Source organism: Ambystoma mexicanum, chromosome 4q, assembly GCF_040938575.1.
Source record: "Ambystoma mexicanum isolate Mex_15411 chromosome 4q, UKY_AmexF1_1, whole genome shotgun sequence".
Classification (NCBI taxonomy): Eukaryota; Metazoa; Chordata; class Amphibia; order Caudata; family Ambystomatidae; genus Ambystoma; species Ambystoma mexicanum.
The window spans coordinates 1006428995-1006453310 of NC_090928.1; the positions used below are offsets into that span (position 1 = coordinate 1006428995).

Here is a 24316-nt window from a genome sequence, read left to right on the forward strand (position 1 = left end):
ATTGCTGCTTGAGCGCTGTTCGCTCTCTCGCATCTCACAGGGTCTGGGAACACACATTGTGAGGCGTTGAGACCCAGTTGGCCGACTGAGAATCTCTGAATAAAACCAGACTTGTTTGGAAAACGAACATTGCGACTGACGTGTCATTTGGGTATATGGTTATTGTGCCTTAGTTTCCATATGCGGTCTTTATGGCCTAGCAGTTGGGTCATATCTCCTGGCAGGAGTCGACTATGGGGGCAGTCTGTATGCCGGTAGTAGTGGTGCCTTTTCCAGGCACATCATTTGGAAATGGTTTTCCTGGCCGCACCTCATGCACATTTGGCCAATTGCTGGGCATCGGCCCTTGTGTGGAAATTCGAACTTGCATCTGTAGCATTGTCTTTCTGGCTGTGCTCGCCAACTGGTGTTCCACGTGTCTTGGCGAAATGATGTACCCGGATGTCAGGCCTGCCCTTGTGGGTTGGTGACTATGGCGGCGACCGTGTCCATTTTCTTTGGGTTTTCTATATTGACTGCTTCTGCGTCGACTCATTCCTATACTCTTGCCAGATCTGCTATCTCCTGCTGCGGTAGGGGATTCTTTAGCAGATGTTTCCTGAACTGCGATGATACACACCCTTGTATCACCATTCGTCTGATGGCTTTATCATCATTGAAATTTGCAAAATCGCAATACGTTATCTTCCACTGAAGACGTAGTATGAATTGTCCGATTGTCTCATGGGGTGCCTAGGTGCACTGATTGAGCGTATATCGCTCATAGTCCCTGTTGGGGAGGACTACAAGTCGTCCGTTGATTGCAGTGGTGAGGAGTTGGTAGGTGGACTTTTCTTGGGTAGGGAGGGTCTTAATGATGTCTTACATTTCTTTCCCTACAAGGTTGGTGAAGATGTCCTGCTTGTTGGTTGCGTCCTGGTTCCCTACCGCTCTCATAAATTCTTTCGATCTCCTCCATCCACTCCTGCCATCTTTGGGCTTGATCTTCTTGTGGTTCCAGGGTGAAAGGGTTTCGGCAGTGTAAGAAAGTTACTGGGTTTGTGGGGGCCACTCCTGCCACGATTTGTGCAGCTGCATCTGCTGCTCCTGCTTCTGCTCCCCCTTGGGACATGGTTGCCTTTTCCTGGCGTGGTCATTCAAGGTGGTTCATCGGAGGCTGTCACTCCTTTGTCGGTCTTTCCTAGCAGCTATGCACTCCCCGGGATGTCTGAGGCCTACTGACTTTGTTGGCACTGCATTTGTGCTTTCTTCGGGAGCATGGGGTTTTAATTTGTGGACCCAGCGGTCTCGTTCACACGGGTTGCTATATTCTAGGCCTATCGGGCAATGCTGGGTTGCAAGGTGGTTTGCCCTCTCAGCAACGTGGTGCACGTGGCTTCCAGAATTTCATATGTGTGAACCCTGGTTGCAGCGTGGGTGCACAAGCCATTATGCGTCCTCGCATGGGGGAGTGATCATGGGACGTGTTTGTGTAGGCAGGTGTGCCTTCATTGCTACCGTCATAGTGTTCTTTGTCCCGATCCACGCATATTGATGGGCGTGGCTGAAACAAAGACTGTGTAGTGTGTATGATATGCGGCCCAGCAGTTAGTGCTCGGTTCAAATTCTGCACATATTATCTTTGAGTCTGCAGGGGGGCGCTCTGCTTGTACTGTGCCACGGTCTGTATGTAAGCTCTCTCCCATCTGCGGTGCTCCTTACCATGGATGTGTCTAGCATGATATCCGGGTCTACCTCCTCTCTGCTGATGCTTGTCAGATGGGTGCCGGATGCCCGCGTGCCTCTGATCCTCTTCTCCTCTGGACCGGCTACTTCCCTCCTTGTCTGGGAGGCTTCCTCCGATAGCCTTCTTCCTCTCCTCATCCACCGTACAGGTGCTCTGTTCCTCTTTGCGCAGCCACGCAATCCTCCTATCTGCTGGCTGTTGTGAGGGCGTCGACCTCATCCGCTGGTCAGCCTCCTCACTCCCTGGGCTGGCTACCTCCTCTGGCTATGCCATGAGACTCCCTACATGTGGGTGGCAGCGGTCGCCCTCCTTTTCACGTCTCCTCCTCCACGAGACAGCAGGCGTGGGCCTTGGCTTGTCACTAGTTGTTGTATGCTTTCACACGTGCATTTATGCAATAATGACAGACACCAGGTTTCCACGTCTTTCCACTTTATTCTCTATCGCCACACTACTGTCTTCCCCTTTGTCCCCTCCCTTTCCCTCCCCAGCTCCCTCCCTCGTTCCCTTGTTCCCTTGTTCCGTCCCCCTTAAGGGGACAGGGTCCAATTAGTCCATAACACTCAGTTCCTTTGATTCACTGTGAACGTTAAATCATTTTGGAGTAGGTTCATCAGGGGCAACCTACATTAGGTATCATGTTCATGTACGTCAAAAGCAAGGACAAATTGGGAGCCCCTAATACTCATTTATTCCAAGACACTCCAAATCTTTTCTCCACTGAAGCGAGTTCAGCAGTGTTCCAGCGTGATGTCTTCCGACACTGTTGGCTCCATTCTGAGGTCTTGCCACTACTTCAGGAATTCTCTGACAGACAAGTCTTTTCAGAGCTTGTCAAGAGGACACGTCGCCAAAGTCAGTCAACCAATGGAATATTGCCGTAAATTTACATCACAAGATACTTGCAGAATGTACTACACCATTTTGACTATTTTTGCATGTGTCCTTGATCGACTTAAGAATGTATTCCGCTCGTTCCTTTTTGAATATTTTGATATTGTTGTTTTTAAGCCTTCATGTACTGCAGTTAACATATTCTTGAAATGAACAATGTAGCTTTCGTTTAATTTTATTTCCAATACTCTATTAAGCTTCTGTATAAGTGAATCCAACTTCATTTGAAGAAAGGATGCTTGCTTGTCGCAAAGCTTGGTCAAATTAAATTAGCCCCTGTTCCATCTTGTTTAGGGAGAGTTCTAGTCTCTTAAAATTGGCCCAACACAAAATGTAACATACGAAGATGGGTCAGGAATATATCCACATGTCTTCCACACACCACAAAACAAAGACCTTCACTCCAACGAAAATAGTGGCCCACTCTGTGTCTCACCACCTAAAATGACAATTAGGCAGCATGACCGTAATGAGCTATGGCTGGTCATGTCCTAAACCATTTGCTTTGTAACACTTGCTAGCGTCCAACTCCCCAGTGACACTATCGAAATAATGTTCCAATTGACTTGGATTATTTAGGTCTCCGTGCGTGTAGAACATGTAAGGGACGTGCAATGCATATAATAGCCACTTCATTATTGTCTGCACACATGGAAAATTGGATAGCTGAAAATGTCAATATATATTCTTAAGCAGCCAGCTTCATAAATGTGGTTTAGATGTTACGGTAATTCAATTCGGTGTTTTATCTTGTTTTAATTGGTAATCCATTTCTAGTTATGATCAGCAGTCGAAGCAGCTCAGTCGATATAAGGGCCTACAATGTATGCAGAGGCAAAGCTTACATAAAAATGTCTTTTTATTATTATTAGCTCAGTGGTATTGATTTCCCCTTTTCAGAGGGAAGCAGAGGCACGCTACGACAAAAGAAAAATGATAATCGCTTCTTTTAAGTGTAAGATAGATCAGAATAACAAATTACCTGCTATTGGGTTGCAGGCCTACATCAGTAAAATTCAGGACACTGCTATTCCCACTGAAAACCATGTCTCCATTGCGTATCAGCTGATAGCGAGAAATGATTCCATTTGCGCAGTCTGGCTCATCCCAATAGAGCTCCACTGAAGTTGAGTTGACTACGATGTGTCGAGGCTTTGTCCATACACCTGTCAATAAGAAGACATTGGTTGAGTTCTGTGTGACTGGGCAAATAACTTGATAGTCCACTGATAAGCATTCCAATGGTCAAACATGCTATGTCACAACATTAGTGGAAATCCGAAATGTGCTGGAAAACTAGAAAAATGCAAAACAAGCCTAAGACAATTACACCAGGGTTGTTCAATGGTGTAAGCTATTTCCAATGACTTATTCTGCAAAGGTTGGAACTCTATGCGATTAGTTATTCTGTTGCTATGGGACACCGAGGGGAAGATCCCACCATACTGCCCCATAAGGACATCAGATTGATTGAGGTGACTCCGTTATCATTAGCGGCCAAATTAACTGTGAACTGCATCACGAGCAGGAGTGGAGAGTTGCTCTCGCAGAAAAGGCCCATTCACTGCTCCAGCTGAAATGGCAAAGACTCTCAGTAATTAAATACTGAGGGTGGTGAAGTGGGAGAATGGAAAACCAGACTCCCGTCCTTCACCTCTCGCGCTTGGCCTAGAGGGTCGCGGCCCAGACACCCGCCACGAGAAGAGTTTGCCCATTTACCAGATGACCAAATACCCTGGTACAGAAACATACGGATGTGTCCATCTGCCTGCCCAACAGCCCGCACTGGCCATGCCGACACCTGCGGCACGGACCAACTAGACTGAAATCTACACATCGTTAGAGATGCCATGACGACCTAGATAACGGGAAGCACCGCTGAACTATTATACACGCTGAACATTTCCACACCAATCTACACGAAGAACATACTCAGTGCTCTGACGTAGGCGACAGGCTTATTCACGGACGTGCATCTTTATTATTTTTACATAGGCTTTCAGAATGCAGAAACGCAAGACGCACCATGAGCTCATTTATAACGCTTGCTCACGCTTCTCTTGAAACCCGTTACCATCATGAGAGATATAATGGAAACACGATACTGGCCATGAAACTGTATGCCACTATAACCTAAAGCATCCATGCACTAAATGGATTACTCGTGCACCAGGCCCAAGTAGGCCTCAAGCAAGAGTTCCCGTGGACATTAACAAAGCAAAAGTCAGGTTGCTGAGCCTGCAGAAAGAACCCAGTGGAGCAACTAGCCAAGGTCGTACTGTTGCAAACCCACAGTCAAGAAACAAATCTTCAAAGGCACGATGTTGCAACCTCGCACTCCACGTACCAATGTTAAAATCATATCTGCAAATTAAACCAGACATACAGTGGAAAAACAATATTAATTGTGCAGAATTATGCCTCAAACACGGTCCCTCCCCACGTGACCAAGCCGAACCTGACGAGATGCCAAAACCCAGGAGAGAAAAGGCGTCTGGGTACCTCGATACGAGACGCAGGCCGACACACTTGAAAGGCTCAATGGACACCTGCTACAGTGGGAACGGTCAGTCTCCCACCTATGAATAAATCCTCACATTGCCTGCACGTACCCATATTGAAACACTGTTGCAACCACAGGTGCACCGTGTGCTGGGAACAACGGTGGTCCCAGGCTGGGGAGCTCACGGATGCACCAATCAGAACATGAGGTTCTTATCTCAGACGTCAGTAACGTTAGCCAATCCTCAGGGGTCTTCATGTAACAATTCTTATGTATCTAATTGTAGGGACAACCCAGATATACCACCTGACTACACCTTAACCACTAATATTATTCTCTATAGGCGTACTATACTAACCCCACCACTCGAGCAACCAATCAAGAGTGGCGATAGGTTCTTTTGGTAACTTTTTGGAATGACGCAAGTAGCGCGTCATAATGTAGTAAAAAGGGCCTGCGAGCCCCACTATTGTGTGTGTGTCAGGACGAACGCGTGCGCTCCTTGACCCATCCCTGCCGTTTGCATAATAAACGACAGAAGTTGCCTTGCTCCTTGTGTGTGCCTCATACTCTGTCTCGATCCGAGATATACACGGGAGGAGTTGGGGCCTCCCTGCCCGGAGGTCTGCGGACGGCCCGGCCGACCCCGGCAGAATTCCCCCCCGACAAGTTGGAGGCACTGCTGAGATCTGTTTAAGATCGACTTTTATTTTTATTTTTCCAGGCACTCCCGTTGCGGGGAGGCCCGGCGGCGCGGCCCCCTCTGCCGTTGCCCCCTTCTGAGGACTACAGGACCATCGCGGAGCTGCGAGAGGACCGGACAGCGCAATCCGGATATTGGCCCTCGGGAGCCGGTTGAGAAGTATCCCGCCCGCGGTCGGCGAGTGTCCAGACGTGGTCCAGACGAGGGGAGGTGGCGAGCCGCTTGGAGGGGTGCACGCAGTCGAGCGGCCCTGCATCGAGGGAACTTGGTGAGCATGACACGCACAACAAGCAATGCGAAATTGTGAGGGAGGGGGCGGAAGTAAATAAGGGAGGAGGGAGGTATTGTAAAAAGGTGGGGTGAAGGTTTAATTGAGTGATGATAATGGAATGAATGGTAGTGAATTGAGTGCGAGAGAAGGCGGCTAACGTTACGCGAAAGAGGGGGGCAGGGCACGAGAACAACACGTGCAGACGCTCGCAACAAAAAGCTAACGTTACGCGAAAGAGGGGGGCGGGGCACGAAAACATCACGTGCAGCCGCTCGAAAGACACTGATTGGCCTAAATCGCGACTACGTGTGAGGGTGGGTGTGTGTGGTTTCCTACGATTTGACATTTATCATTCAATGAGTAGATGAGGTTCCCTATTGTTCGAGCAAGAAACTCGATAGGTAGATGAGGTTCCCTATTGTTCGAGCAAGAAACTCGATAGGTAGATGACGTTTCCCTGTGGGCGGTGGCTAGTTACGTAGTTGCCCAAAACGGAAGATAATTGGCTGGTTAAGCCCTCCTGTTGAGGGGCGTATCACACGCGAGGCGACGCAGCGTGCGCAGTCCGGTTATAGTATTGATGAGATTACCTTGTTCCAGGAGAGACAGGAAGACAGCTGTAGGGTTAGCGGGGTAGATTGCAAGTGTATTTTGAATTTAAAGAACATAACACGAATATACCAGTAGTTCGAAGAAATAGGTGACGTCACCAGTAGGGATTTAGTAAGATATCGTGAACACAAGAAGCTTTGGGTTTGACATTGGTGGGGAAGAGAAACATGATAAAGGAGCGGACACGGAGATAAACGATAAACGAGTGGATCAAAGAGGAGAAGGGGAAGGGGGCGTGGCTGCGCACGGAGAACGCCGGCCACGGCAAGTGTAAAGGTGGGAGGAGAACGGGGAAAAAGGACGACTGTGTAAGATCGTCGTAAGGGGTACGCAGCTGCAGGGGGCTGCGTGCGCTTCGGCCGCAGGGGGCCGTAGGGGAAGGAATATAATATAACATCATAAATATATTTGTTTTATAATTTTTTTTTGTGATTATTATCATTGCATAAATTGTCAAAGGATTGTCGTAAGTCCCCACACTTGCGGGGCAAGGTAAGCAATAAAAGGTTGTATGTTGCAAACTGGTAGCAAGGGGAAGGGTAAGAAAGGGTGCGCTAGTATGTCATACGGGAGAGGGTTGGGAGGGTGGGGGAATACCCTCACTACCCCACTACAACATATATGCACCACACTGCCACCACATAGGGAGAAGTTAATTAAGTACAGCATAGAGTGGACCCAGGGGACGGACAACAAAATGTTGACACCATGGCCGCCTAATGGTAGCTTTGACCCATATGCCCAACATTCACTATTAAACCATCTGCACAATACATACAAGGGGAAGAAGTTGGCAAACCATGTGGAGGTGTTTAACTTATGGAGGATGTTCCAGGGGTCTAGACCAGGACCAAATGGAATGTTCACTATGGGGGAAACACCGGAAGAAAAGGAGATTAAGAAAGAAGGAACGGATGGGGAAAAGGAGAGTGAAGGAACAAAGAATATGGGGAATGAAAAACTGGGTGGAGGAAAGGTTGATAAATTAGCTGACATAAAACAGGAACCGAGCAATGAGATACCCTTAACACCGGGAGTGAAAACAGAGGGGGGAGGGTTGTACCCTTTAAGAGAATTAGGAGAAATAAAAGGACAGTTAAGGGCGGCTGAAGGATACTCAAACCCGGCATACAGCCCTCCACCATATGTGGCTCATGGAAAGATACCAATGGGGGACGGGAGGAGAGAAGAGCAGACTGTAGAGATAGGAAACGATGAGTGGGTAGCTGCACAGATATTGTTGAAATTACGAGGATCACTAACTGGAGAGGAAAGGGAGGCGGTAAAGAGAACAAACGAGGATAGTGAAAGAGAGAGTGAAATGAGGGGAGAGGAGCTGCTACGGCAGAAGGAAGAGATTTTGGAGGAAAGATTAGCTAAACTAAGGGATGAGCAGAATGAACTGATAAAACAACTTGAGGGGGAGGAAAGAGAGAGAGTGAGGAAAAGGAAAGAAGATAAGGACGAATTGGAAAAATTAAGGGAGCAAAGTGAGGAGAGAAAGAGGGAAGCTGTAAGGGTAAAAGCAGCAGCAGAAAGGGTATCAAGAGTAGTGATGAGGGAGAAGAAGAAGGAAGAAGAAGAAAATGAAAAGGAAATTGAAATATGGAGGAGGAGGATAATATCAGAGACAGCTAAAAAATATGAAGAGGGGAAGGTAATAGAGAGTATAGTAGAAAGAGAAAGGGTGAAATGGGAAAGGAGGAGAGAGGATGAAAGGATATTGGAAGAGATGAGCAACGAAGTAATGGAGGAATTAAAAAGGAAAAGAGAGGAAAATAGTAGGGAGATGGAGGAGAGGAGTGAAGGGGAGAGAGAGGAGAGTAAGAGGGAGAGTGAAAGATGGGGAGAAGTATATAAAAATAGAGAGGTAGCAACAACGTCAGCACTAAGGGGAACAGGTGGTAACAACGGAAAGGAAGAGGGAGACCTAATAGACTTAAAAACTGTAACAATAAAAGGAAAAAAGGCAGAGTGGGGGGCGCAATTTATGAATGATTTTTGTAGTGAGGATGGAAGGAAGAGTGAAAGGGAAAGCTTAGATAAGCTATACCTCACTAGAACAAACATAGATTCGCCATGGGTGAGTAGAAGATGGGAGGAGCTGGAGAGAAGTAAGGAGGAAGTGAAAAGAATGGGAGAAACACAAACTAACGAACACACGCCACCGACGCTCACCAACCAACACACGCCACCCACATCACCATCACGCTCTCTAACGCCACACCCCACATGTTCAACAACTGCACGCTCTCTGCACAGAATAAAGCTCGCACCCTTCATGGACGAAGTTACACCTTATGCATGTCGGCTTAGGGACCTCCCTAGCCGCAGGCAAGACAGGCAAACAGACGTGCCAATATTGAACACAGGAAAGGATGAAAAAAGGGGAAAGGAAGAAGAGGGAGGTAGGAGAAGAGGTAGTAAGGAAGGATTTGAAGTAGTAAAAGGAATGGGGGAAGAGGAGGGGTGTGAAGAGTTAACATCATGGAGCATAAAGGATGACACAAGACAGAATGTAATGCCACTGCTGGAGAGAGGAGGGGTTAGACCACAATATGTACCTTGGAAACATACGGATAAGGAAAACATAAAATGTAGGCTCCCATCATTAAGTGGAGGTGCGGGTAAATGGATATATGAAATGGAAAAACACACCGCAGGACAGAAACTAGCAGTGGGAGATGTTAAGGGCCTGTTAATATCAATATTAGGGGATAGAGCGGATGACATTTGGAAAAGAGCGGGATTCCATGGGGTAACAATAACAAACACATCGCATGATGGGGCACCATTTGCAAACTGCAGACATGCGCTATGGCAGGCACTAAGAGTGCAGTACCCAGACACATCAGACATAGGAGCCATTACTTCCCGTAAGATGGGTGAGAACGAGGATCCTGTTGATTATATCCAGGATATTCAAGAGAAGTGGCGCATGGAAACTAGAGAACAATGGGACAAAACACCAGCCATATTTTATCATATACTAGTACAAGGGCTCCCAGAAGGAGTTCAGAGACAATTAAAGAAAGTAGTGGGGATGGAAGCAAAACCATGGCCGGAAATACAACTGACTATAGTACATCACTGTAGAACATGGCAAGGAAAAATGAAACAAAAGGAAGAGGACAGGAAAACAGAAGAGGCCAAATTAGTACAGAAAAAACTTACTAAATATACCATGGAAGGGGCACTAATAACTGCGCCAACACCAATGGCCCAAAGCCCAACGCAAGTAGTGGCTGCACAAAATCCAGCTCAAATAGCGCCTCCACAAGAGGTAATAGAGCAAGTGCTGCCTCTGCAATCACACGCACAGAACATGGGAGGAGGGTACCCAATGCAAGGAGCTGGGTATTATAATTATAATAGAGGGAGAGGAGGGTTTATGAGGGGAAGAGGATACGGATATAATACCCAACAACAGGCTGGGGGACTCAGAAATAATTACCAGACAGGGCAACCAGTATACCAGGACAACACAGGGAACTTCCCATGGCAAAACAGGGAACCACCCGTGTGTTGGAGCTGCGGACTATTAGGACACATGTCACGTACATGCAGGGTCAGGCCAGGAACACCAGCATGGAACGAACAAGCACAACATAGGACATCACAAGAACAGCAGGGCATACAACCACAGCAGATGTCACCACAAGGGAGTGACCAACACTATTCCCTACCACAACAACAAATAAAACAATACCTGCCACAAGTAACTGGTGCAGCGTTAATACAACCACCACCACAACCTGAACGAACGCAATTGGGTGGGGTGACGGTGTTGGGGCACAACCCTTACACAGGGAATGGCCAGTCATTGTACCCCCAATAGGACAGCCCACAGACGGCCTTGGTGTGTCCCATCCTGTCAGTAACACCTAATAGTGCGGAGGAGCCACGCATAGAGGTAACGATAGGTGACAAAAAATTATCATTCCTTGTTGACACCGGGGCAACCCGGTCTTGCATAAGGGAAGGTAAGTTTAAGATGTCAGGCGAAGCCATGAACACACAAGGGTTTTCTGGGGCTAAAGGGTTGGTTCCATTTACTGATAACGTTCCGCTATCTATTGGAGATTACGATCTGTCAGTACCACTTTTGTATTATAGTGCCTCACCAGTAAACATACTGGGGAGGGACATAATGAACAGATTAAATATGACGATCTCCTTTACAGAGGATGGCATAATTTGCTCTACTCCAGGGATTAACATGCTTGCAGCACGACAGATTTTGCAAGCATACTGTGGACAGATAGCGATCAGGGCGGAGCCGGTAGACGGCGAGCTATTCCAGTACGGAACAGACATGGCATTTGCATGGATGCCAGGGATAGGAGGGAAAATATGGAGGAGACCAGCAGCCTATCTATTCCGACCAGAAACACCAGCTAATGAACTGGAAGGGAAGGTCATTGCAGTGGACATTGAGAGCATTATTGCAACAGCTGATTATGTTGCTGTGCACGCCCAAGATAAAGAAGGGAGAGCATGGAGGGCGGTGATAGCACTAGCAGAAGGATGTAGGCTGACCCAGGTGTCAGATGAAGAGTTGTTTTCAGAAGAAAAGGAGGAAAATGAAATGGTGTTCATGATGAGTGTAGAAATGTGGCTAACAGTGGCTCACAAACAAGTGGCACAGAAAATTGCAATGGCACTTGAGGCACCCGCTGGCACACCAGTCCCATTTTTTAAAGAAGATATGTCAAAGGTGCCAAAATCATTATGGACTATTAGCCCTTATGATGTAGGATGCATTAAAAGCATAGGGGGTGTAAAGATAAAATTAAAAAAGGGTGCCATACTACCAAGAGTGAAACAATACCCATTGTCAAGAGAGGCAGATGAGGGCATATACGAAACCATAACAGCCCTTATAAACAATGGCATATTGGTCCCCTCAGAATCCCCATGCAACACAGCTGTGTACCCGGTGCGCAAGGCTAAAGGAGGGTCTTGGCGGTTCATACAGGACCTCAGACCGTTGAACAACATAGTAGAAGCAGAGTATCCAGTAACAGCAAACCCGGCCACAATTTTGTGTGGCATTCCAGCAGAAGCATCACGGTTTACAGTGATTGACCTTAAAAATGCTTTTTTCTCAATACCATTACACCCAGACTCACAAGACTTGACAAGCTTCACTTACCGAAATAGGAAGTGGAAACATACCAGATTACCACAGGGATATTGTGAATCACCTTCAATTTTCAATAGGGTAATACAGATGGATTTGGGTAACGTTGAGTTGGAAAGCACAGTGTTACAGTATGTGGATGACATAATAATTTGCAGTACAAATGAAGATAAATGTAGAGAGGACTCATTAAAAATGTTGACGATATTGGCTGAAAAGGGGTACAAGGTAGACATGGAAAAGATACAATACTGTCAGGAACAGGTACTTTACATTGGCCAACTGATATCACAATATGGAAGAAGAATTGCACCACAAAGAGCACAGGCAATATCAGGCACTCCCGTGCCACAGACTGTAAGAGAACTGCAGCAATTTCTGGGACTGTGCAACTACTGTAGAGCATGGGTATTTGATTACAGCTCTTACATAGGACCCCTGCTTGAGGGTTTGAAGGAAGCAAATAAAGGGGAGAAAAAGTTGGGATGGACTATGGAAATGAAGGAGGCATTTGATGAATTAAAAGAAGCAATATCAACTGCTCCAGTACTAGCATCCCCAGACTATGAGCGACGATTTTTTATATTTTCACATTGCGACTCAGCAGTAATGAAAGCAGTATTGGCCCAAAAGACTAGCATGGGCTATAAACCAGTAGCATTTTACAGCGGTCACTTAGATCCAATAATGTTAGGACAATTCTCTTGCGAACAAGGTCTTGCTGCAGCTGCATTTGCAGTAGAAAAAGCATCATCAATAACTATGGGGTGTCCAACTACACTATTTGTAGAACATGCACTATTTGCGATATTGAATAAACCTAAGTCCACACTGACGACACAGAGGGCAACAGGTTATGAGATTATTTTGTCCAAAGCTGAACTGGCAATTGTTAGATGTAGCACGGTTAACCCTGCAAGGTTCTTAGCAGAAGTAATTGAAGAGGGAGATTACGCCCACGACTGCACCCAAGTAACTGAGATGTACTCATGTACTAGGAAAGTTGAAGAAAACGCACTAGAGGGAGGTGAGCTTTTGTTTATTGATGGGTCATCAACTATTGATCAAGGAGACGGGATAAGGAGGACTGGGGCAGCAGTAGTACAAATGATGGAAGCGCCAGTGTGTGTGGCTATTAAGTGTGTACAATTACCACAGCATTACTCTGCTCAAGCGGCGGAACTGGTTGCACTCATATTGGCACTAAAGGAAAGTTTTGATAAAAAAGTTACTATATATTCCGACAGTGCATATGTTACATCCACTGTCCACTCAGGGCTATCAAAGTGGAGAAGAAGAGGGTTTAGGAGAGCTGACGGCACTCCAGTACAACATGCCCTCTTGTTGGCTGAACTAATTGAAGTAATAAACGATCCCCAAGAACTAGCCCTAGTAAAATGCACAGCACACACCAATGGAGAAGACTATATATCAAAAGGAAATGCAGCAGCAGACGCACATGCAAAATATGCTGCATATTTTGGTGAGATATGGAACCCCACAGACTCACAGAGAGGGAGAGGGAGGGGAATAGCGAGGGAGATGTTAATAAAAGAAGGGTACACCCATCTCCCAGCCACCCAGATTATGGAGTTACAAGCGGCTGCACCAATGGCCGAAAAAGAAGTATGGGTGAAAAGAGGATGCACAATGTCACCAACCGACGCACTATGGCGCCAGGGTGGCACTGGGAAAGTTGTAATACCATTGGCATTGTTAAATACCGCCTTGAACCAATTACATCACCCTGCCCATACAGGCAAAGAAATAATAGCAGCACGAATTAGAGAAGATTGGTTCTGTCCCGAGTTAACATCCCATGTGTCAAATTTTATCAGCAATTGCCTTACATGTCAACAGTTCACGGCCGGTCATACTTTAAAGGTGATAAGAGGTACCATACCCCGACCAGAAGGACCTTTTCGGCACCTCCACATTGACTATGTTGATATGATCAACATTTGTCAAGGCAATAGATACATGATAGTAGTAGTATGCCCATTTTCTAGGTGGATCGAAGCAGGGCCCTGTTCACACCCTGATGCGTTTAGAGCAGCCAAATTTATAGTAAGGGAGGTATTCCCCAGGTGGGGAGTGTGCGAGGTGTTAAGATCAGACAACGGACCCCATTTCGCAAATGAAATGTTCCAGCATATCACATCCCTACTGAACATTAAACACAAATTTGCATGTGCGTACCACCCACAGGCCAATGGTGTATGTGAACGCCTGAATGGCCTATTGAAGGAGGGAATTGCTAAAATACAGCAAACAACAAAGAAAAGTTGGTTGTATTGCCTTCCGTTAGCACTGTTCGAACTTAGAAACAGGCCAGGGTCCGACCACCACCTCACCCCACACGAGGTGGTTACTGGACGCCAAATGCGCCTTCCCCTAACACCAACGTCAAGGGCATTCACCGACCAAGAAAGTTCTGCGAATGTGTTAGGTGATGAAATGTATCAATATGTGTCTTCTTTGATTACTAGCGTTGTGTTTGTGTCTCAACAGCTCGAGCGCACACGGGGCGGGTCCACCAGCAACCAAGAAATAGAAGAAAATACAGAATTGGGAAAGGAGAACTTGTGCCAACTTGCCAAAGGTGACCACGTACTACTTCGAAATTTTAATAGAAGGTGGAACCAGCAGAGGTTCACTGGCCCCCATTTAGTAGAGGACGTATCAACAAGAGCAGTAAAACTAAAGGATAAGCGTGCGTGGAACCACCTGCATGATGTAAAAATCTACAAACTGCAGACCCGCCCCAGCGCCAACGACAGGTCCATTGGAAAAACGCCAACAACATCCCCGGCAGCGGAAGAAAACACAACCACAGACAACGACCCAATTGTTCCCTCGGAGAGAATAACGGACGAAGAAGGGGGCGATCCCCACACTGCCCACCCCATGGTCACACGTTCAAAGAGTAAAACTGCTCCCGCCATCTGAGCAAACCCCCCCCCCATTGACTACTAAATACAATTGTAATAAAAACTAAGGACTTCGCTTGCACCAATACACATGTAAACACGTGAATGTTCTCTTTTTCTCTCGCACATACAGGAGCTGCGTAATATTGTATTGTTAAGAAAAGTTATCTAACAAATTCAGTGTGCAGGCGTAGATGGTGCTGCCAGACGATAGTTACCCAGAAGAATTGTCACACCAATTTGTATACGAAATAAAAAGGCCAACATACTTAAAAAAGAAAAGGGTACGTGTATACTACACGGCCTTCCTCCTGGCCATAGAAAATTACATGCCCCACCTCCGCCCATACTTGCCGGTCTTGAGAGACCGATCACTTAGAGTAGCGTGGGAGCAACTCTTCACCTGGGCACTGAATGACTATTTGATAGGGAGAGCTTAATGAAACAAAACTAACATTTAATAACAAGCACTTTTTGAGAATTTTTAGGCGGGCAACTTTAACGTCGCAAGAATACGCTGCCAGGACTGCAGCAAGGTAAGAGCAAAAATGTCGGTGAGGTTAGCATATGTAATAAAAATAATAGGGATTTTTATGATCACCGGAGTTTTGGCTGCCTCTGTATGGCAGTACAGCTATGCTATGAGTTTTTTTGCTGCACCCAAACCTAATGTACCCCACCTCCCTGCTGCAACAGGTGTTACGTCAGGTGGTAACAGTAACAATGAACAAAAGCGAAATAAAGTTAAACGCAGCACATACTCAGACAATAAAGGTATTGATAATTATGTACAAGATTCAGCACACGTCACAAACAACATATGGTACCAGCACATGACCCGCATTGGTAAGCAGACAACTGAGGATAGCTGTTACGTTTGCTCATTAATACCATACGCCATGAGCGCTTCACGAACATTTGTTGCCACAGAAATAGATGAAAAAACAGCACAGTGCATAATATATTTGGCCCTGTTCCAAACGAAAGGAAGATTCCAAGGAACAGTAGTGCACATGACATGGAAAACACGAGACTCATACCCATATGAAAACAACTTCCTCAAGACCTATCTGAGTTATCACAAGACCAGTTTACATGCTGAAGCATTCAGATACATAACAAGTGGCCCTGAAAAAGGAGAAACAAAGAAGGTAACACTGCAGTATCTACCATGTGATTGGTACGCCACGGAAGTTCCGGGTAAACAAGGATGCTGGGAGAGGCCATTACTGACGATAACAGGAAAGGTGTTCCTGGGTACCAGCTGGGAGATAGGAGTGGTTGGCAGCAACATGGTAACAAAAGAAACTATCTCAACCATCGAGACACACAATCATCGATGTTGGACGACATGGATCAAGTATGTACCAATGCTCACGTGGGTAGAAGAAGATGAAGACCCGATAACTATATTACCATTGACTGCGCCCAAAGTATGTTACCAGCATAAAGGAGAGGTGGACGTGGGATATAACACCAATTGTGCAAGTGTGATGGAGTTACCTGAGGGGGGAGCGGGAACAGCAGTAATAATGGACCATTATTGGGCCTGCGGAGAAAAGGCATATCATACACTGCCTCCCCTGTGGAGTGGTGTGTGCACAATGGTACACGTCAATGTACCATCACTAGTGGTACCTAAGAAGCATGTCGATGTGGCGAAATTTCCGAAAATGGATGAAGGAGACAGGAGAAGAAAGAGATCTGCACCACTCCAGAAGGAGCAAGAAAACAGGACCAACAGCAATGATACTGTCCTAAACAGGAGAAAAAGACAAGGAGAGCCATTAACAGGAAATTATCTGTGGGGAAGGTCGGAAACGGAACTAACATCAATACCGCCAGAACACAGACTATTCAGCAGAGCAGCAATGTTCTTCTCCTCAATAATACATCCGGGACTGCAGGCATACGCAAACGCAAAATGGATGCAAATAACCAGATGGGAACTAATGATGACCATAAATTCGACAGTAAATGGGTTTAACGCAATTAAAGAGGAGCTGCGAGCTGTAAGGATGGTAGCACTACAGAACAGATATGTATTGGACCTTCTCACAGCAATGGAAGGAGGAGTTTGTGCAAAGATAGGACAATCATGCTGCACGTTCATACCTGCCAACGATGCCGACAATGGTACACTAACAGAAGCAGTTTCACAATTGGCCCAGATGCACTCCAAAATGATGGACGAAAGTAACGGCGTAAACAAGGATAAAAGCTGGTTTTCACTATTATGGTCATGGATGCCATCTTGGCTGTCAGATGGACTGAAAATAATAGTGGGATGTGCTATTTTGGCTGGAGCTGCACTGATAATAATTAGATTTTGGAAAGCCCGGAAGGCGCGCTCAACTGATGAGTTGCTGGAAATGGTGGGAATGCACCCCTTGATGCCAGCGGATGACGGCCAGCACACAGGTGTGATAATACACGAAAGGGAGAAGTTGCGCACCCAAATCATCGCCAATCATCTAGACCCACCATCAGTGAAGATCGAGAACCCAAGGAACCCTAGGAGCTACATAGGAAGATGGGTGTACTGTACTCCTGGAGGAACATGCGAATACATGTATTGGTCATTTGAAGATCACGTAAACCATTATGGACATCTCGGAGGGATAACCAAGATATGGAGAGTAAGAGGAGATAACGAGAAGGATATGTTTGTGGTCGACAAGTCGACCAGAGGGGGGACTGAAGTGGGAGAATGGAAAACCAGACTCCCGTCCTTCACCTCTCGCGCTTGGCCTAGAGGGTCGCGGCCCAGACACCCGCCACGAGAAGAGTTTGCCCATTTACCAGATGACCAAATACCCTGGTACAGAAACATACGGATGTGTCCATCTGCCTGCCCAACAGCCCGCACTGGCCATGCCGACACCTGCGGCACGGACCAACTAGACTGAAATCTACACATCGTTAGAGATGCCATGACGACCTAGATAACGGGAAGCACCGCTGAACTATTATACACGCTGAACATTTCCACACCAATCTACACGAAGAACATACTCAGTGCTCTGACGTAGGCGACAGGCTTATTCACGGACGTGCATCTTTATTATTTTTACATAGGCTTTCAGAATGCAGAAACGCAAGACGCACCATGAGCTCATTTATAACGCTTGCTCACGCTTCTCTTGAAACCCGTTACCATCATGAGAGATATAATGGAAACACGATACTGGCCATGAAACTGTATGCCACTATAACCTAAAGCATCCATGCACTAAATGGATTACTCGTGCACCAGGCCCAAGTAGGCCTCAAGCAAGAGTTCCCGTGGACATTAACAAAGCAAAAGTCAGGTTGCTGAGCCTGCAGAAAGAACCCAGTGGAGCAACTAGCCAAGGTCGTACTGTTGCAAACCCACAGTCAAGAAACAAATCTTCAAAGGCACGATGTTGCAACCTCGCACTCCACGTACCAATGTTAAAATCATATCTGCAAATTAAACCAGACATACAGTGGAAAAACAATATTAATTGTGCAGAATTATGCCTCAAACACGGTCCCTCCCCACGTGACCAAGCCGAACCTGACGAGATGCCAAAACCCAGGAGAGAAAAGGCGTCTGGGTACCTCGATACGAGACGCAGGCCGACACACTTGAAAGGCTCAATGGACACCTGCTACAGTGGGAACGGTCAGTCTCCCACCTATGAATAAATCCTCACATTGCCTGCACGTACCCATATTGAAACACTGTTGCAACCACAGGTGCACCGTGTGCTGGGAACAACGGTGGTCCCAGGCTGGGGAGCTCACGGATGCACCAATCAGAACATGAGGTTCTTATCTCAGACGTCAGTAACGTTAGCCAATCCTCAGGGGTCTTCATGTAACAATTCTTATGTATCTAATTGTAGGGACAACCCAGATATACCACCTGACTACACCTTAACCACTAATATTATTCTCTATAGGCGTACTATACTAACCCCACCACTCGAGCAACCAATCAAGAGTGGCGATAGGTTCTTTTGGTAACTTTTTGGAATGACGCAAGTAGCGCGTCATAATGTAGTAAAAAGGGCCTGCGAGCCCCACTATTGTGTGTGTGTCAGGACGAACGCGTGCGCTCCTTGACCCATCCCTGCCGTTTGCATAATAAACGACAGAAGTTGCCTTGCTCCTTGTGTGTGCCTCATACTCTGTCTCGATCCGAGATATACACGGGAGGAGTTGGGGCCTCCCTGCCCGGAGGTCTGCGGACGGCCCGGCCGACCCCGGCAGAATTCCCCCCCGACAGTGGGATCACTCCCCAAAAGGGGAAGTGTTGCACTATAATTTAGGGAGGAGTTATAGACCCTCCTGAAGTTTAAAAGGCTTTTAGCAGACTGGGATAAACATTGTTAATGTTACATTGCTTGGCAAGAGAACAGTGTTGACTCGCGTGTTGCATGCAATGAAAAGGAAAAAAGATGGCTGACGCACAGGGCATTTGGAAACAGTGCGAGGCTCAGTATGAGCCCTCTGTTTCCATGCAGCCCAGCAGGTGGAGACCAGGGAGGGGCTCGTGAGAGTGGTGGGATCCAGGCAACAGAGGCGCATCAATGTTTGGAGGGGTGAGGTTAGTGAGACATGGACAGGAGGCTGATGGTGTCAAGGTAGGCCAGATTAGTGGGGCGGGGACTCCAGGGAGTTGGCATTAAGACCAGAAATGCACAGATAAAACAATGTTTAGCAGGTAAGAATTCGTAGAATGTGGATCATAGCCAATGTGATATAACTCCTTCCAATCACTGTGATTGATCATCATAGCATGACCTAACCTGTTTCTCGTGTTCTACTCATTCTTCCACATATAACACACGAGGAGAGGAGAGACAGCTCCTTGAGGGAATCCAACTATGCTGTCCTTGGAAAATAGTGAAGAAGGCCTCTTATTCAACTCCCAACTCTTTAAACGTATTGTGCTAATCAAGTGAAATCAACTGCATGCAACATGGACATTTGCCCAAATAAATGATGTCATTGGACACTGGAGAGAGGTAGGTTTGAGGGAAGATGCAGTAAAGACGGTTCTGGGTACAAACGTACATTTTTCATTCTGGGTCTTTTAGTGAGGCCATATGGTTCACTTTGTTTTCCAATGTTTAATGATTTGAGAATGCTGACTTTTTAAAATGTTGTCCAGCAAAACATACTGCCCAGTATTGCTCAATAGGATAAGTATGACCTAATCAGTGTGACCTTAATGCTAATAGTTTATGTGAATGGTATATCCATACTTAACCACAAAGCTGCTTACACTGATATACATCGAGGTGGATATAGTACTGTGCCGATTTCAAGCCCATGACCCAACAGTGATTGTCTATTTCCAATCGTAATTTTTCTTTTTCTTTTGTGTACTGCTTGCGCTACAATTGTCTCCGTTCTGCTTCTAGATGGTTAGGCTCCACAGTAGACGCAAGACAAACTTCTATGATTTTGGACAGCAACACTGTGCAGGTCTCCTTAAAGAAACACCCAGTCTTGGGAGCAGGACTTGGATGGGCACCATGTATGTCTGCTCGCGGGGCACAGTGGGTTTCATCATTGATTCATACCAGTGCTTGTAGGGCTCATCGAACTGGCTCAACGTGTATCACTGGCATGCATTATTGGGTTACTGTACTATGAAGTGTGCAAGGACAATGACCAGGGTGCAGAGACAAACAGGAAGTTGATACCCGCTTAGTGCTTAGTTCAGGATTTTAAACAAGAGTACCAAAAAAATACACCCCCTCACATTTGAAAAAGTGTAATAACCAAGTCAATGTGCTAAGACAATCATAACAAAAGTCGATTAATGCATTTTATGTAAATAATAATTAGTAAAAATAATGCAAGTTTACCAACAAATGTATGTATTCTAACTCAACATGAAGTTAGTACAATTAATCAGTGAAAGCACAATTATGATATAATAAAAAGACAACGAAACAAACAAAATACATGAGGAAATGTCCATTTAGTAGACGAATAAAGTAGAAAAATAAAAGGAGCATCATTTAAAATATATTATTTCTTCACTGCAAAGGGAGAAAATGGGCCTCATTAGAAGGTCGGCGGTAACCTCCCGGTGTGACCCACGGGTTGCCGCTGACCTCGTAACACTGTTTTGCCACCTAAGACCCCTGTTCCCCAGGGACATTACAAGTCCCAGTGGTCCGGGATGTCAGGCGGCGGAAACTGTAAGTCCCCATTCCCGTGGCGTCCCATAGAACTCCATGGCAATTGGAACACGGAAGCACCGGCAATGTTGCTAACAGTGCCGGAGGTTCAGTGAAAACCGTGCCTGTAGGGACTGGTGCTCTCGGCAGATCAGACCTGCGGGGGAGCACCAGCCCCTACAAGCATTCTCGCAGTCTGGCGGTCCGGAAAGGGTGCTGGTACGTTGCTACCAGCAACCTTATTTCCGTACCGCCAGACTTGGAACGAGGCCAAATCTCCTAATACTCATAGAGACCTTGATTATTCACATAAAGGGCGACGTTACATGAACTTTGCATCAGTGCGAGTGCTAGGGAAATGCATTTCTTAAACAGGGTAAACATATTTCTGTTGCAGAAATGCATTGAGGGAATATGTTTTGTGTGCAAGCACAGTTTTTGACCTAGCGCTAATCGCTCTTCCGCCAGTGCAAAGTTTCTGGGATGCCACTCAAAACGTCTCATAAAGGGACCACGGTGCAGCAAATAGCATGTTAACAATGATTTTTTTCAAGAACCGGAAATTCTGCTTAATAAGGCACACATGATAATCAAAGAGGAAAAAATACACAGCAATGTATAATGGCACATTGGCAGAGTGCAAGCCAAAACACATGAACATAGATCACATCGGGCAGTGCTGGCTCCTAATCACCTCAGAGCAGATAACTCGTTCTATCTTTCGCATCAAGGGTTAAAAACATAGATAATAAAAAAACAATCTCACCAATGTATTTAATCACTTCTCTAAATATTTAAAAAGTAACACAATGTTCTCACCGGCCGGAGCAGCTTGCGCGGTTCGCCCAGTAGAAGGCCGACTAGAATTACAACCAACAGGCGTGCATGCAGTGAGTATGTAGGAGTAGTCAGTATGTGGCTGAAGACCTACAAAAGTAATACACAAAATGCCAATAAGAAAGATTTCCAGTGGTTGGAAAATTACAAAACACAAAAACATTGTTTAGTCTCCTTTAGTCTCCTATGGGGCCTGCCACGGCGGAAGACCAAAGGACGGAGTCGGAATTAAGCGCAACGCAAATGACAAGATGTCAGGATTGATCTGATGGCTCTGACTGAAGGTTTGGGGAAACTAAGTTGTGAAATGGCTTCTCCCCAGCCTTCACTGGTTCCTGTAACAAGAGAAAGTCTTAGACCGTCGTCTCTGGGGTCCTCTGTGATTAGCGGTGAGTACTGGTTTCAGGGAGACATCTCCCCTTTCGTTCCCCCTCTCTTCTGTTACCTGGTTTTACTGCTGGGCTGCCAGTTGTTTTTCACTGGGAATTCTCTGGGAATTCCACTGCTCGTTGAGAGGATTTCTCTGAGCAGTTGGTCTCCATTAGGGTTACATTCCTCAACCAGTCTTTCATTTCAAAGTCTCTACATTCTTTCCCACCTTATGTATACTTTTGGGTACAATTTTCATTACTTTCCAGATCGTGCCTCTTCTTCTAACCTCCCAGCCCTTTTCCACACCGTGAGCACTGTACTCCACACCTCACTGTTCTCTCTCACATTCTGCCCCTCTTTGGGCACCACTGTTATTTCTCTCCAATTCTCCTATGTCACCCATCTTCTGCACCCCTTTGGTCCTTTCTTCACTCCTATGAGTACCACTCTTTCCCTTTCCATTCTAAGCCTTGTTGTAAAGTCCTCTGCCTGCAAAGAGATTAAGTCAGCGGCCTGGGTGCATACCCAAACCATTGAATGATGGGCCTTGGGGTGGAATGGGGAGGATTTATTGGTCTATTGGTCTCTCTCCATTGGTCACCATTGTTTGGAAGGACCAGTAACTTTACCTCAGCACATGCTACGCCAAAGGGTACAGTTGCTCCCCACCCATTAACTCATCAAGGTAGTTTAGCCCTAAAAGTCTTAAGCCCTCATCAAAGCCATTGTAATACCCTGCAGGGTGCTGATAAGGAGCACCTGCACAAATGAGAGAGCCTGCAGTTCACATTAAACAAACCACCTGCTCCAGTGTAGAAAAAGCTGTCTTCCTTTTAAGGGAAAACATCTCCATTTACTAGACCATGCTAGTGAGTGTTGTAATATTGTGTACTTCAAACATAACATCAGGACCTTAAAAGGTACATTTGTTGATTCAAATAATCCCATGAGTTCAATGTTAGAAGACTGCAGATTTCCGAACTGGGATTGTTCCAATTTTTGTGTACAATGTTGCTGCATCTCCAATCACATGAAAAATGTTCACTAAATAGAAAAAAGATGACCCAGTGTGTTAGCAGCACTGAATTCACAAGCTTGGAGAGCAGGGGTTGTCAGTACACAACAAGCAGCGCAGGACAGTATCAGAGAGAGGCTATTTTCCAAGATAGTAGCCCAGCCACGTATGTACTTGGACCCACCCTTTCAGCCTAAAGCTGACACAAGTGAAGTCAGATCTCATAACCAACCACTGCCATACAATCACATAATGACATTTACTTCTCAATACCTTCACTTTTTCTGTCTTTTTCTTCCCCTAGCATTAACTTCCTCAATTCAGAAGGTGGCCCCTTCTTTTTTACTTCATTTTATACCCCCCTGCCACTCGACCCCAATCCTAACCTTTAGCTAACCTTAACCACATGCATTGCCACCTTCACAATCTGAAGATGCAGACAATGTAAAGGCATGAAGAAGTAAATGTATGACAAAGTAAATGTCTGGAGAAGTGAAGGTAGACTCAGTAAGTACATGGGATGTTTTCTAGGCAAAGTAAATGGGGAGATACCAATTAAGGAACACAATTGTGTACCCTTAACAGAGGTCCCAAACAGGGGGTGAGAGAGATCCCTATAAAACAAAGTCAGCACAGCCTGACAGTGGAGCAAAAGGTTTGCATTTGGAAAAGGCTGGAGACTGAGCTGGAGACTGGGATGGAGACTGGAGAGTGGTGGAAGGAGCAAAGGCTGGAGTGATGGAAGAGACTGGAGAGGTGGCAGTAACAGAGAGTGGAAGGAGGTGGTGAAAGAGCAGAGGGTGATAAAGAAGGTAGTGGAGCAGATAATATTCAGCAGGAGGTGGTAATAGTGGAGAATGTTAAGCACAGGGTGTTAACAACTGGAGATGAGAATACCCAGCAGGAGGTGTTGATAGAGGAGAACGTTTAGGAAGTGGTAAGAATTGCAATATATGATATGAAGGAGACCAATGCAGCAGCTGCAATGGAAAGTAAGGAGGAGATGTATTAGCTGGAGGGGAGAGTGAGCAGAGGGACAACTTGGCACTGGAGGTGGCAGTAACAAAAGAGGATTGAAGAGGTTGTGGGGACCTCAAGAGGTGGGAATAGACAAAAGAAGGTGTAGGTTCTAAAGCAGCTGGAAAC

The 24316-nt window shown here is 46.1% G+C and overlaps 1 protein-coding gene across 1 annotated transcript in view; it reads right to left on the reverse strand.

The window, feature by feature from the left end:
- The window catches only part of USH2A (usherin), a 4817015-nt gene that overhangs the window by 877642 nt on the left and 3915057 nt on the right, over positions 1 to 24316 (reverse strand). The window contains exons 56-57 of the mRNA XM_069608572.1: positions 21766 to 21873; positions 3603 to 3786 (exon numbers count right to left, since the gene is read on the reverse strand). Coding sequence (XP_069464673.1) covers positions 3603 to 3786; positions 21766 to 21873 — 292 coding nt within the window. The remainder of the gene's footprint in view (positions 1 to 3602; positions 3787 to 21765; positions 21874 to 24316) is intronic.